This window comes from Cajanus cajan, chromosome 2 (assembly GCF_000230855.2).
Source record: "Cajanus cajan strain Asha chromosome 2, NIPB_CcT2T_4, whole genome shotgun sequence".
NCBI classification, from domain to species: Eukaryota; Viridiplantae; Streptophyta; class Magnoliopsida; order Fabales; family Fabaceae; genus Cajanus; species Cajanus cajan.
The window spans coordinates 42,059,361-42,075,067 of NC_138518.1; the positions used below are offsets into that span (position 1 = coordinate 42,059,361).

General features: G+C 36.7%; 1 protein-coding gene and 1 long non-coding RNA gene across 5 annotated transcripts; one reads left to right on the forward strand and one right to left on the reverse strand.

Annotated features, from left to right (window-relative positions):
* Window positions 1-1,006: 1,006 nt before the first annotated feature.
* Window positions 1,007-1,794, forward strand: LOC145954261 (uncharacterized). The gene is made up of 2 exons (XR_014431432.1): window positions 1,007-1,332; window positions 1,617-1,794. It is a non-coding gene; the product is annotated as an uncharacterized LOC145954261 (long non-coding RNA).
* Window positions 1,795-5,501: 3,707 nt separating this feature from the next.
* On the reverse strand, window positions 5,502-14,482 carry LOC145954262 (uncharacterized). Of its 4 annotated transcripts, XR_014431435.1 has the most exons (4): window positions 13,722-14,482; window positions 6,706-9,323; window positions 6,439-6,558; window positions 5,748-6,174 (listed from the first exon to the last, which is right to left on the reverse strand). XR_014431435.1 is itself a non-coding variant. In XM_083068169.1 (3 exons), the coding sequence occupies exon 3, from the start codon at window positions 8,719-8,721 to the stop codon at window positions 7,642-7,644; it is 1,080 nt and encodes a 359-aa protein (XP_082924295.1). In that variant the 5' UTR covers window positions 8,722-9,323; window positions 13,722-13,774; window positions 13,900-14,482; the 3' UTR covers window positions 5,502-7,641. The 4 variants fall into 4 exon arrangements, 1 of the variants encoding a protein (XP_082924295.1); XM_083068169.1 differs by having other exon boundaries at window positions 5,502-9,323; window positions 13,722-13,774; window positions 13,900-14,482; XR_014431433.1 differs by having other exon boundaries at window positions 5,504-6,558.
* Window positions 14,483-15,707: the final 1,225 nt, after the last annotated feature.

A 15,707-nucleotide genomic window follows, 5' to 3' on the forward strand; every position in this document is an offset into this window, starting at 1 on the left:
CAGAACGAGCCGTTCTGATTCAGAACGAGACGTTCTGGCCAGATGGGTCGACATATGGAACAACAGACACTACTACAAGATACATATATATTCTACATCGGTTCTCTAAAGTCATCTACATTGGTTCTAAAACCGATGTAGAATAGAGCGACGTAAAAAATGTATACATTTTTACATTGGTTCTAAAAAATCGATGTAGATTTAAGTATAAATCTACATCGGTTCTCTGGACAACCGATGTAGATTTAAGCATAAATCTACATCGATTTTCTTGAGAACCGATGTAGATTGCATTTAAAATTGTAGAAGGGAACCAACATAACCTAGTAGCTCAAAACCCAGTAACCAGCAGCAAATACACTGAAAACCAACAACTAAATTGTTCTGGAAAATAACTGTAGGCACACAGACATGAAAAAATAGATGCTTCATTCGTGTTACATGTGCTATAACATATCCAAAATTACAATCTGTCACAAAAAAGGAGGGACAAGAAGGGAAAAAACTCAGTAATAACATGTTGTAGAAAGCTACTTTCAAGTCTGTTAGTATTAGAATTTGTAAATCCTAACTAGTAATCTTGTCCATTATCTCCAACAACGTATCACATGCTACCTTTCATACTTCAACACCTCCAAATCCAATTTATCAGTCTTATTCTAACCGAAAAATGGGACCCACCCTATTTGACCATTGATGGATAAACCACAGAAACTCAACCATATTTACCATATATTAATTGCTTCATTTCAATTCAAAAATGTATACCAAAGTTTTTCTAGGCCCTTTTTGCGTACGTACATTACTAATATGGGATATGATATACGGGTTATGCTCTCATGCATAATTCTTGAGATTATTTCCTCAATTAGAATATTTAATTTGGCGTATATTTTGTTTGTTTTAATTCTCCTTTATTGCAGAATATTGCCAAATCATATCAAAGATATGAGGGAGATAATTTAGCATGTATACTTGTATATAATTACCTATTGATCAATAGAATGGGAGACGATTCTTTTCCATAACTTTGTTATGGTATCAGAGCGTACAAAGTCTCGGTGAGAACGTGTGACAAAACTCTTCTCATGGATAAAGCTGAGATCGAGAAGAAGACCGAATTGGTGAAAAAGATACCTTCACCGTATGACTTGCATGCAAAAGATAATTCAGGAAATTTGAATGGAGGTTTTCGAGCAAATGCAATGCAAGTGAATGGAGAAACCAATGGGACTAATGAAAATGCATTGAGTGGACTAAGATCTGAACAATGGAAAACTCTAAAGGATTTGTTGAACAATCACAAAGGAACCACAAGTGACAAAATGACAGGTAAACATAGTGAGTGGATCATAGACACAGGGGCCTCTAGCCACATGACAGGAAACTTGAGTTTATTATGTGGGCTGAGAGACGTAATTGGGTGTCCAGTGAGACTTCCAGATGGAAAACAACTGATGGCAAACAAAGAAGGGACAGTGACACTTGATGGACGATAGAAAGTGGAAAATGTGCTTTATGTGCCAACATTGAGTTGCAACCTGTTGTCTATTTCTCAATTGACAAATGAAACAAATTGTGTTGTCTATTTCACTAACAACTTATGTGTTATGCAGGATTGCACTTCGAAGATGCTGATTGGAGTGGGTGAACAACGAGATGGACTTTACTTCTTTAAAGGAATCCGAAGTGAGAAAGCACACAAAGCTAATGGAACTTGCGAACTTAATCTGTGGCATCAACGCATGGGGCACCCTTCTTTCAAGGTCACTAAATTAGCTTCCAACATGAGGTTTGATAACAATATTTTAAAGAACAAACCATATGATGTATGTTTACGGGCTAAGAAAACTAGAGATGTCTTTCCATTAAGTACAAATAATGCTAGTGGTAGTTTTGAATTAATACACTGTGATTTGTGGGGGCCCTATAGAACCCCTTCTTCTTGTGGTGCTTCATATTTTTTGACAATAATGGATGATTTTTCTCGTGCTATTTGGATTTATTTGATTTCTGATAAAAGAGAAGTGTCACGTACATTGCTGAATTTCTTTGCATTAATAGAAAGACAATTTGGTAAACAGATTAAAGTGCTACGTAGCGATAATGGTACTGAATTTACATGTTTGAGAAACTACTTTCATGAACACGGGATAGTATTTCAAACATCTTGTCCAGGAACCCCACAACAAAACGGAAGAGTAGAAAGAAAGCATAGACACATTCTTAATGTTGCTCGTGCTCTACGATTTCGAGGTAATCTCCCTATTTCTTTTTGGGGTGAGTGTGTCTTAACAGCTGGATACTTGATTAATCGTACTCCCACTCCAGTGTTGTCTGGAAAAACATCGTATGAGATGTTGTATGGTCAAGCCCCCATGTATGAGCATTTAAAAGATTTTGGTTGTTTATGCTATGCACACAACTTGGATAGACATGGTGATAAGTTTGCTAGTCGAAGTCGAAAGTGTATCTTTGTGGGTTACCCCTATGGGAAGAAGGGTTGGAAATTATTTGATTTAGATACTCAATGTTATTTTGTGTCTCGTGATGTTGAGTTCTTTGAAACGGAGTTTCCTTTCACACCTACAGCTGGGGTCAAATATGATTTATCTATGGATTCGTCGTTAATGAATGATACATTGGATAATGATGATGATAATGATTTGGATAATGACACAAGGATGGGAGAAAATACACTCAATGAGGTAGTTGTAGGTTCTGAAGTGAGGGAGGGAACTGTTGCCTTAGACAGTGAGAGAAGTGATGAGCTCGTCAAAGCAGTTTGGAGGAACTAGGAAGAGGTCATCGTACCAAATTGCCTTCCGTGAAGCTACGTGAGTATGTAACTCACACCATAAAGAAGTTAAGTCCATCTCCAAGTCAATCCACTTCACAGTATTCTTCAGGTACTCCCTATCCTATATCTCACTATATAAGTTGTGAAAATTTCTCTGAAAAGCATTGCAAGTTTGTTGCTACTATTACTCTAGCCCAAGAACCCATTCATTATGCTGAAGCAGTGCAAGATGCCAAATGGAGGCTTGCAATGCAGCAAGAACTTCATGCACTAGAAGCCAATGGAACATGGTCTCTAGAAACTCTACCGGATGGGAAGAAACCTCTTGGTTGTAAATGGGTATACAAGATCAAGCATAATTCAGATGGCACGATAGAGCGATACAAGGCGAGACTGGTTATTCTCGGGAATCATCAAAAAGAAGGGGTTGACTATACTGAGACATTTGCCCCTATTGTCAAAATGGTTACGGTTCGCCTTGTTCTTGCTGTTGCAGCGACAAAGAAGTGGAAATTGCATCAAATGGACGTCCACAATGCTTTCCTTCATGGTGATTTACATGAAGATGTCTACATGAAGCTTCCTCCGGGCTTTCATGCTTCTCAACCGAACCATGTTTGTAAATTGAAAAAGTCTTTATACGGTTTGAAGCAAGCCCCTCGTTGTTGGTTTGCCAAATTATCATCTGCTTTGATAAACTTTGGATTCCGTCAATCAGGTTGTGACCACTCACTCTTTACTCTTCTTGCCCATGGAGTGCAAATGATGGTTCTGGTATATGTAGATGATTTAATCATATGTGGGAACGATTCCGCTGCAATTCAACGCTTTAAAGAATATCTTAGCAAGTGCTTTCACATGAAAGACTTGGGACATTTAAAATATTTTTTGGGAGTAGAAGTTGCAAGGAATTCAAGTGGAATATTTTTGTGTCAACGTAAATATGCATTAGACATCATTCAAGAAGCAGGCCTGCTTGGTGCACAGCCCGTGGCTACACCTCTTGAGCAGAATCATCAACTTGGACTCGCCACTGGACGCTACATTGATCAACCTGACAGGTATCGACGCCTTGTTGGGCGCCTCATATACTTGTGTTTTACCAGACCGGAATTGTCCTACTATGTTCATACCTTGTCGCAATTCATGCAACAACCGCGTGAAGAACATTGGAATGCAGCCATTCGAATTGTGAGATACCTCAAAGGAAGTCCTGGGCAAGGAATTCTCCTCAAAAGCACATCTAATTTCCAACTACATGGATGGTGTGATTCCGACTGGGCCGGATGTCCATTAACTCGGCGTTCAACTACTGGGTGGGTTGTGTTCTTGGGTCACTCTCCTATATCTTGGAAAACCAAGAAACAACATACTGTCTCTCGTTCATCTGCTGAAGCAGAATACCGTTCTATGGCTACTACTTGTTGTGAACTTAAGTGGCTCCGGAGCTTACTGGCTGATTTAGACATTTCTCATAAAGGACCTATGCACCTCCACTGTGATAGTCAGGCTGCTTTGCATATAGCGAAAAATCCAGTTTTCCATGAACGGACAAAGCATATTGAAGTGGATTGTCATTTCATTCGTAATGAGATACTCCAAGGCACCATTCAACCATCATATGTTCCGACACAAGAGCAACTTGCCAACATCCTTACAAAAGCCTTGGGACGACATCAATTTCAGACTCTGCTTAACAAGCTGGGCATTCGTAATCCTCATGCTCCACCTTGAGGGAGGGTAATATGGGATATGATATACGGGTTATGCTCTCATGCATAATTCTTGAGATTATTTCCTCAATTAGAATATTTAATTTGGCGTATATTTTGTTGGTTTTAATTCTCCTATATTGCAGAATATTGCCAAATCATATCAAAGATATGAGGGAGATAATTTAGCATGTATACTTGTATATAATTACCTATTGATCAATAGAATGGGAGACGATTCTTTTCCATAACTTTGTTAATTACAAAAGCAAGAGTGTTTACCACAATTCTTTATACCCTCTACTAATATTTATTTATTATATTATATTATTATACACGCACTTCTCTCTTTTATTTTAAAATAGAATAGCATAATTATGCATGAAATATTTTCAAATAATACATCGATGGATATCCGAATTTCTCTGGTCATATTAGTTGGTCTCCTTCTACAAGAAATTTTATTAAACTTAATATTGATGGATCTTTGCTTCATAAATTAGATTTTTCTGGATTTGGAGGTGTTTTTCTAAACACTACACCACTGCCAAAAGATTCTTGGCAAACACCTACCCACCCAGAATAACTTACAAAACGAGATCAATATAAAATTCAAGAAATGCATAGGTTCAAGCAAACACAAGTATAACCTGATGCACAATCAACGCCAAATATAGCTTTATTATATGGCATCAACAACAAAATTTCAAGTGAGGTAAAAGGACAGAAAATGTGACTATATAGCAAGATATCCACAACCACAAGTTGCCTGAGGTAAAAAATAATAATACTGGTCCTCACAGCACTTCGCAGTTGTTTGACGATAAAACACAAGGACACAAAGTCTTAAAAGAAAAAACAATCTTGTTAATTGAAATTTCGGAAGAAACTTGAAGTAAAATCCAATAAAACCAAATGTCACTTTCAAGAGGAGTATCATACATAAAAGAGTTACAACATATTTTTTCCCCTATTCCATCAGTTATTATCGCTTATCACACAATTCTCTTTTCTTTAATATAGAAATAATTTAATGAAATATAATTTCTCTATGAAAGATAAATAGCCAGCACCAACATACAAAACTGTTGGACTAATATAGTATTCATTGCGAGTTAAAAAATATGTTTTTTTAATATTATGTTTCATATTCAATTAGGCAACTAGCTAATAGCAAAATCTAGCCCAAAACATTAAAAACTCCAAGTGGTTATTTTTATTATTATTAGGACAATAATGCAGATACCTAGATCTGTTACTACTACGTGCAGATTTACCACTGCCACAGATTTAGAAATTAATACATCAGCAAACACCAAAACTGATGACGACAGGGAACCAAAAGCAAAGATACACACAAATCAAGGGTACAATCAGAGCCAAGATTTGTTAATGACCCTACAAATGGGAAGGTTCTTTTAACATCTAATAAAAAAACCATAGTTACTACTTGAGAATTAATTTAATTAATTGGCAACTAACCAGAGTGTGAACTGATTAGGATTCATTATGTCAACAACAATTGTAGACTCATTGGTTAAGCCAGTCGACCATATTGTCTTCTCTTTCATTATCTCTGTGAGAGAGTGAGATCACGGATGTAGGGCCAGCGCACTATATGTGAAGCTAAACATTTGAGTTTTCAACTGTGCAAGCATGCATCTACATAATTTTAATTTTGAAAACATCAATGAATTGAATACCCGAGGGCATCTGATTAAGCACATCAACAACTATAGCAAACAAGAGCAGTAATATGGATGTCATTGCCTAGATTTCTCTAATGTTAAACCACAGTCAGGTTCACCATTCAGAATCACACAAGAAGCAGGAATTCGTCCTCCTTTTTTAGACACAAAAGAGGAGAAAACACTTTAGTTTTGCCAGATAAATTTGATATGAATCTTCTCAGAAAATTTACTTTACCTAAGAGAGATTGAAGTTCTTTCTTGTTCGATGGAGGTCTAGTTTCCATGATAGCTTTAGTCTTGTTTCTATCCACTTCGATCCCTTTCTGGTGTATGACAAATCCCAGAAACTCTCCTACTGTAACACCAAAAGCACATTTTAGTGGATTCATTTTTAGATCATGTTTCCTCATTCTCTCGAAAGATAACTTTAAATGGCATAAATGGTCCTCTTTTTATTTTGACCCAACAATTATATCGTCAATATATACTTGTACAAACTTACCAATTAAATCATGGAATATTAAATTCATTGCCCTCTGATAAGTGGCACCTGCGTTTTTCAATCCAAAAGGCATCATTACCCATTCATAAACGCCTAAAGCACCTGGACATCGAAAAGCAGTTTTCGATACATCTATCATAGTTTTAGCAATGGGCATAGGATACTCATCCTTAGGGATTACTGTGTTGAGATCTCGAAAATCAATGCATACCCTGAGTTTTCCATTCTTTTTTATAACAGGCGTGACATTCGATATCCACTAAGCATATCTTGAAGTTTTGATGAACTTTGCTTTCAGTAATCTCTCGATTTCTTCCTTGATCTTTTCGATTACTTCAGGAGCGAACCTTCAAGGGCTTTGCTTGACAGGTTTCTTCCCGGGAATCATGGGTAACCTATGTTCTACCAATCTTCGATCTAATCCCGGCATTTCATCATAATCTCATGCAAAGCAGTCTTTATATTCATGCAGTACTCGAATTAATTCCTCCTTTAGTTCTCCTTGCAAGAGTTTGCTAATGTAAGTAACCTTTCTATTTTCGACAGTTCCCAAATTAATTTTTTCAAGTGGGTCTTGAGCTTCCAACTTATGTTCTTCATTGCTTGCTCTTTCGAATCCCAATGGCGAATCGTCGAAAATACAATCCAACTTAAGCTCTGACTCTTGCTCTTTATCTTCTTTCTTTTCGACCTCGCGGTCCATTCGATTTTTCTTTGTTTTTTGTTTTTCTTCTTTCTTTTCGACCTCGCGGTCCATTCGATCTTTCTTTGTTTTTTGTTTTTTTTTTCCGGCCAAAGTGGCCGTTCTATTTTCATCAACCTCAAATTCATTCGACATTCCCTCCTTGTCTCGACCTTCCTTGGCCATGTTGGTCGTTCTATTGGCGATGTAGGCCGATATTCGAGCTAAAAAGCTCGAATAAGGATCTTCATCCTTCATTCTTCAATTGGAGCCGAATCTTTCTCGGCTCGAATCATAAATCCTTTTTTCACATCCCAGCAGAAAATTTTCTTAACCCCCTCTTCTTCATCCATAACTCCAGCATTGTATGCATCGAAAGGCTTGATCTTCGCAAATGCAGTTAATTGTTGATCTGCAAAGTACATACCTACCTCATATTCCTTTTGGTCCGCATTGAGCACTTCCAAACCTTCATCATCATTCCAAAAGAAAATCTTTTGGTGAACAGTTGAAGGGACAACTCCTACCCCATGAATCCATTCACGTCCTAACAAGACAGTAAAATTTTCCTTCGATGGAGTTACTATAAACATAGTAGTTCTCTTCACACTTCCGATCTGAACATCAAGCAAAATCATGCTTTTAGGGTGTGATGACTTTCCTGCATAGTCTGAGATTAATATGTTATGGGGCTTCAAGTCGGCCATGGCCTTCCCAAACCTCTTCAGCATTGTCCTTGGCAGTATATTCACAACTGCACCTCCGTCAACCAAAACCTTATTCACCTCGTGCCCTTCGATCATCAAAGTTAGCAGTAAAGGCTTAAGGTGACCTTTCATCTCTTCAGTGGGGGAATCAAATACAGCTGAACTAAATTTGGGGATAACCCTCGAAATTTGATTAACCCACACAATCTTGGACTCATAATTAGGATCATCGAAGAAGTCTTCTCGATGGATATCCTCTTGTTCGTTGACAGATTCCATGGCTCCAGCATACTCGGAAGGCAGAATTGATACTATCCCACAGATATCCTCCAGGGAATCATCGAAACTGCTCTCAAAATAGTCAATTATCAGATCCTCATCATCTTCGATGAATTTTCGAGATGATTCCCCCTTTTGGGGTACAGGAATCGAAAAATGGTTCCCTCTGAAACCTTCAAAGGTAGCCTTTCGCATTCTTTGTTGCCTCCTCCACTGAGTTTTGGTTAAGTTATTAAAGGACTGTCGAAAACCACGCCCATAACTTTCAGTCGAGAATCTACCAGGACCTGCAGATACATTCGAGAACTTTCCAGGAATTCCTTGGACTGGATGCCCAACATAATTCATCACTTGCTATCCTCGACCCATTCCGCCAACCATTGGCCTTGGTGGGGCATTCCATTTTTCCACTGGAACGTTTGCATTTGGCACAAAAGTATTTCCAAATTTTGATGAATTATACATTTCTATCTTACCCATAGGAGCATTATACTGAGGCATATGTACCTGCCTCATGGTTAATCCAACACTCGATCCAGTATTAAGCTTAGGCTTCTCTCGAAGTTTCTCGGCTTTGTAGCTCTTCATGATTTCTGACTCCTCGAAAGCCTTAGCAGCAGCTCTGTCGAAGACAGCACTGCATCGAGGACACAACATAACCTCCCTATCAGCCTCCTTTTTCTTTGACAGAAACTCAACCAAACTATCTCCCTCTTTTGGATAGATAGGTTCTTCCTTCTTAGCGAAATCATCCATCAATTTCTTTGAGTTTCTCATCAGAAATAGGCTCAATGTTTTCATCACCCTCGATATTGACTTCAACCATATTGATTCCCATCGAGACTGGTTCCACATATCCAGTGTGAGCGGCAAATGGATCAGTGTCCACTTTCATGTCCTTTGCCTCGAAAGCAAGGTGACCATCAATGATCTCTTTCTCGATCATATCCCTGAAACGCACACAGTTATTAGTCCAATGACCATACATATTATGATATTTACAAAATTTCTTCCCTTTTCTTTGTTTGAATGGCGGAATTTTATGGTTTTCTAGGAGTACAATTTGTTTATCTTTTAATAATATATCAAATATCTTATCTGCCTTAGTCACATCGAAACTATATCTCCTAGTCGAGTTCCCTTCTAGATTGTCCCCTGGTTTTAACATTTGACATTGATAAGTGGGACCAGGACGCAACTCTGCTAAGTTAACCTCAAAATCCTCACTGAAAATCTCATAGTTAGCATCCTCACTTATCTCTGCGTTTTCTAAATAGGCTACCTTTTCTTTTCGGACAAACCTATCAAACTTTCTTAATCTTTCCTTTTCTAACTTAATCTGTTCGTTCCTTCTTACCTTTTCTGCTAACTGAGCCATATTTCTCAACTGTTCATTTACCAATTTTTTACGTATTTAGAAATCTAACCCTGTTACTGCGATCTTAACTAATTCATGCTCAAGTATATTAGTATAACATCGAGATTTTAATTGCCTGAACCTATTTAAATAGTCATCTAACGTTTCGTGGTTTTGTCTCTTAACGTTCATTAGATCAACTATACTAACTTTAGTTTCTCCTCTGAAGAAATGTTCATGAAAACTACCTTCCAATTGAACCCAAGTGTTTATCGAATTAGGGGATAAAGTTGTGAACCATGTAAAAGCGTGCTTAGTTAGCGAACTCGGAAAATACCTCATTTTTAAATACTCATTGTTCGCTAAATCCCCACATTCGACTAGATACCTAGCTATATGTTCGACCGTAGACTCATTTAATTCTCCCGCGAATTTCAAAAATTTTGGGACCTTTGTCCCCCTAGGCAATTCTACTTGAGTTGCGTGAACTGGAAAGGCTGACACAAAATAAGGGTGTTCATTTTGACCTACCTCGAAACCATGCCTGTTTAGTACCCTTTCTACAATTTGATCTAGGTTGTCCTCGGGGTTCCTATAGGGTCGACCTACGTTTTGTGGAAACACTACATTTCCCCCGAGATTTTCCATATCGTTCAAATTTGCACTCATAGCTCTTGAAGGCGGAACATCTCCTAATTTATCTCCTATTTTGTTTATCAATTCATACAAAGGAGTCATAATGTTATGCATTTGAGTTGACAACAAATTGACCATGTCATGATTACTATGGTCCATTTGTTGTCGAAGAGCCATCATGGCTTGATTACTAATCCCTGTGGGGATATAATTACTCCGTCGAACCAGAGACCCTTCGTGACTAGTGCCTACGTGTTGGTACGGGTCTTGCATGACGAAACCTAAACCATTTGGCCCAGGATTATAACCCTGTGGGGATACATGCATTTGTGAATTTGGTCCTAAATAAGGTATTGGCATCTCGACATGTACAGGTTGGGTATTTCGCCAATTTTGTGGCATGCCCCAAGGATATTCCCCAGTGACATTCGCTAATTCTTGGGACACATTAGTTTTCCTAGTCACATTTTCGAGTACAACAGGGGAAGACGTTGCCCCCCTTGTCACATTAGTCACATTATCAGGGTTGGGATCTCCTTATTCTACATCTACTTGATTATCATTATTTGTTTCTCTCCTACTATTAGACGTAGACATGGTTCTTCCACTCCTAAGTCTCATACAACATGCATACCTTAAACTAGTCCAGTTATGTTTGTAATTTTAACGGGTCCCACCGGGCATGCCAATTTGTTTACGGGGGAATTTGTTTATGGGTTCTTTATATTCGAACTAGCACAAAAGTGTTTCAATTTAGGTATCTAGCATTTTTTATAACCTTACAAAGAACAAAAGACGGAGTAGAAAGATTTAATAGTTACTGGTCTCCAAATATTCATCAATGATTACCCAGAAATAACGTTCATGCACATAAATAATTAGACGAACAGAATGAACAATAAATATACTCCCAATACAGATCATGGTTCATAATGTTCAAACATTACAACATCATCAGAGTTTAAATCACTTAAAAATATGTGATTAAAAGAAGAAAGAAGACTACACTAATCCTAATCCTAATCCTAAACAGAGAAAAGAAATGTGGTCAAGAAGCAGCCATACCCAAAAATGATTCCTTGCACGAAAGCCATATGCGCAGGCGAAGAGTGCTTGAGAGCTCAGTTCAAGTATGAGTTTTCCGACCCATGCCTTGCATATTTATAGAGCTAATAGAGGGCAGTTAATTGTATTCGTGGAGTTTGTGGGAAATAACCGTTATCCACTATGCTCTCATTACGTGGTCTGGTATATAACTTCTCGCAACCGTTTAATACCACGTATTTTTTATCCTTTCGATTCACTTTCCAATAACCGCTTTAGCTTAACCACTCGACCCTAGGGAAACCTCTAGTAACCTCCCTTATTTATTTTCGAGCACTCCTTTGTTCAATTTGATTAATTTTATTCGACCACATCCAAGTATTAGCAAATAAGGCTCTTAATTCAATCCTGGTAGGTTTTGACCTTTTCTTTCATTTCAAGTAGCTTTCACAAACACCCTTTTCGAGTCACATGGTTTCGAGTGACCTTAACATGTATATAAGTTATAATATTTTATGAATTGTAATTTTGTCTTTACTTGGCTGTGTTTGGTTGTATAATATTAATATATTATTTTTTAAATGTTTGTATTTTAAGAAGAATTATTAAATTTATAAGTATTGTCAAACTTTATTATTTTATTATATTTTGATTTTCTATTTTTTTATTATTTTAGAGTTAAAATGTTGAATTATTATATTATTAGAAACATACATTATAATATATATATATATATATATATATATATATATATATATTACTTATAAGATTTTTAATATTATTTTTAAGACTCACAAAAATCTGTTTGGTTAGTCAAAATGTTTTTCAGAATATTTATGAATGTTACTAAGGAATCAATGATTTTTATTGCATTAAATAAACTAATAAAAATAACATTATATTTATACTACATTAAAACTTTATTTTTATCTTAGAAAGTTAATTTTCCACCTTCTCCCCTAGGAATAATCCTATGAAAAATCTAAGTATAAAACATTATGGAAAAATAATGTTTCTTGAAAATGTTATTTTTTAAATAATAAATAAAATACGAGAAACTAATATTTCCAATGCAAACTTTTGGAAAAGTAATAACTTTTTTATGTACTATAAGCCTCCTTATAATTTATAATTCGAGTTCGCAAAAGTTCCAGGAGATTATATATGTAAACACTTTAGTTTGACAACCTTAGTTAGAGGTGAGAGAAAAAATCTAAAACAAATCAAACCAATCAAAAACTAACTAAACTAGTGTATAAAACCCATTTGAGAAAATAAAACCAAATTGAATCAATTTATAAAAAAACAGTTTCGTCAATTGATCAACTTTTATAAAGTTATTCAGTTTGATTTTTTTTGGAAAAAAGAAAAATAAAACCAAATATGAATACAAAATGAATAACCAATCTGCATCAAATTGATTCATTGTAAAAAAGTTTGATCCATTTTTAGAAAAGTCAAACCAATAAAAAAAATGGTTTGATTAACAAAACAATTTTTATAAAATGGATCAATTTGTTTTTCAAAAAAATCCAACCTTGAACAGTGAGGCAAAGTAAAGCCCAAAAGCATCGTGACATCACGATTCAGTCAAAAGTGGATGTCCTATGCAAGTGGCTACAGAGGAGAAGAGAATTGAGGCACAAAGAAGATTGGAAATGAGATGAGTGATAAATTTTGGGGTTCTTTATACAAATCGGGTTCAACCAGGTCACTAAAGAACCTAACAACGTTTCTCCCTAAATCTGTTTACATAATCCACTAAGTGGGTGTTCCGAACAGATTAATAACAGATAATGATCATTTACTCATTTTTCTAAACTCTCTCAGGAGGTTGAAATAAAAAATACTCATTTTTACTCCAAAATAAGTTAATTTAATCACTATAATGATTGCTTCATTGATCAAAAGTTGTTGGTTGATATAGCTACATTCTCATTATTCAAGGGCTCTAAATATCACATGTCCAACTTAAGTTTAATTCATGCTTAACCTAGTCCAAAAGCATCGTTCAAAAAAATTGAATTGAGACTTGTTTGCAATCACTACTACAAGATGCATATTTTACATCGGTTCTCTAAAGTCATTTACATCGGTTCTAAAACCGATGTAGAATAGACCGATATAGAAAATGTATACATCAGAAACTAGTGTGGCTATATATCTTATCTACAACTTAAGCATTGACGAGTAATAATTGTAAAATCTACAATGAACAAGAATTTAATAAAAAAAAATCCCCACAATCATTTACCAATAAATCTAGTTACGCATCCGCATAAACAGAGACAGCAAGAAGGTACAAAATTACCTTGTAACCAGACACCAAATCCATTTTCATTGATCACAGAGTGCTCCACAATCCTTGAGAAGTGAAAGAAAAAAGGAAAATCGAACAATTTAAGTCGTAATTATAACTACAGAAAAGAAAATCATGATCGAAGCATAAGACTAAAAGATTGAGGGATTATAGGTCGTGAGAACCCTACAAGGAGATTTTTCTGGAGAGCGTGGAGGCGGCGGTGAAGAGGTCGGCGAAGGTGTGGGCGTCGGGGAGGGTGTTGTGTGCCATCATGCTACGGAAGAGGCGCACGACGTGTAGAGAGGTGGCGTGGGATTGTTGCTGGGAGAAGGCGTTGATGAGTGAGTTCCATGAGACGACGTCTTTGTGGGCGATGGTGTGGAACACGAGGGTGGCTTTGCCGATGTGGCCGAACTTGGCGTAGAGGCTAAGAACATGTTGACGAGGGTAGGTGGCGGAGATGGAACTGGTTCTGAGGATAAGAGCGTGGAAGGCTCGACCTTTACGGAGGTCTTTGTGGCGGGTGCAGTGGAGGAGGGCTCGTAGGAGATGGGCGTGTTGGGGAGGCGAATTCCTTGAGCAATTGGACGGCGAGGTCGAGGCGGGAGGCGGAGGGCGCAGACGGCGCAGACGGCAATATCGACGGTGGCGGCATCAGGGGCGAGGCTGGAGGAAAGCATGAGGTTTAGGGTTTGGTGAATGGGGGAGATGGATTGGGAATGCGAGGAGGCGGCTGGGTTTACGCTGATGAGTGAAAGGGGAAAATTAGGTTCTCATTTCTACATGGGTCATAGGCAAGACCGATGTAGAACATCCCCCGAATTTTATTTCTGCATCGGTCATGAGCAAGACCGATGTAAAACATCTCCTGAATTTTATTTTCTACATCGGTTATAAGTAAAACCGATGTAAATATGTTTTTATTTTCTATTTATTTATAAGTTTGCCACCACGTTTATAATTTACATCGGTTCTACTAGAACCAATGTAAATATGGCGATGCTAAATAGTATTTTTGTAGTAGTGAATTAAGCATGGCCACGGGATAACAAAATGAGTAAAGTAGATGTAACCATATAAAAACTTCAAAATAAACATATGAACTTCATTTATCAAAATATTTAAGAGCATTATACATAGACTTTGACCGAATTGAACCAGAAAACCATATAGGCAGAACAAGGAATGCTATAATCAACCGAAATGGACGACCTTGAATATAACTTTTACTGACATCATAAAATTAGAAAACTCCAATTGTTGAGATCAAGTGCTCTGTAGAATAGAATTATAAACTTTGTATAGCCTAACAACTATAGAGGCAGCTATTATCTTTATTTTTCTACAACAAACAATCATTTAACTTTAGATAGTTATTGGGTGGGTCTAATTGGCAGTGTTTGAAATAAAGGGATGTCGAAGACACCTTCAAAAATAATAAGTGATTCAAGCAATGTTTTTCAAACAACTTAAAAAGAAATTGTGTAAGAAAGTTATGCAATTTTGTCAAAAGTAGACTCATCATAGCATATTCCTTCTCTGTTAAAAATACATGAATGATAGAATATTCATTTTTAAGAAACATTTGAATTGATTGTGAACATTACAAGGAGACTTTAACACAAACAAACACTACAAGAAAAATCAGCATTATCTACGAAAAAAATCCGTAGATAATGATGAAAATCCGTAGATAACTCATAATTATCTATGGATTATCTACGGAAAAAAATTCGTAGATAATAAGGTCGTAGATAACGTTATCTACGGAAAATTTTCCGTAGATAACGTTATCTACGGATATAGAATTTATCTACGGATGCGTTTATCTACGGAATATATCTACGGATGCGTTTATCTACGAAAATTTCCGTAGGTAAGTTATCTACGGAAATTTTCGTAGATAAGTTACCTACGGAAATTTCCGTAGATAACTTACCTACGAAAATTTCCGTAGATAACTGATTTCAACATAGCATGATTTGTTTTGTTTAC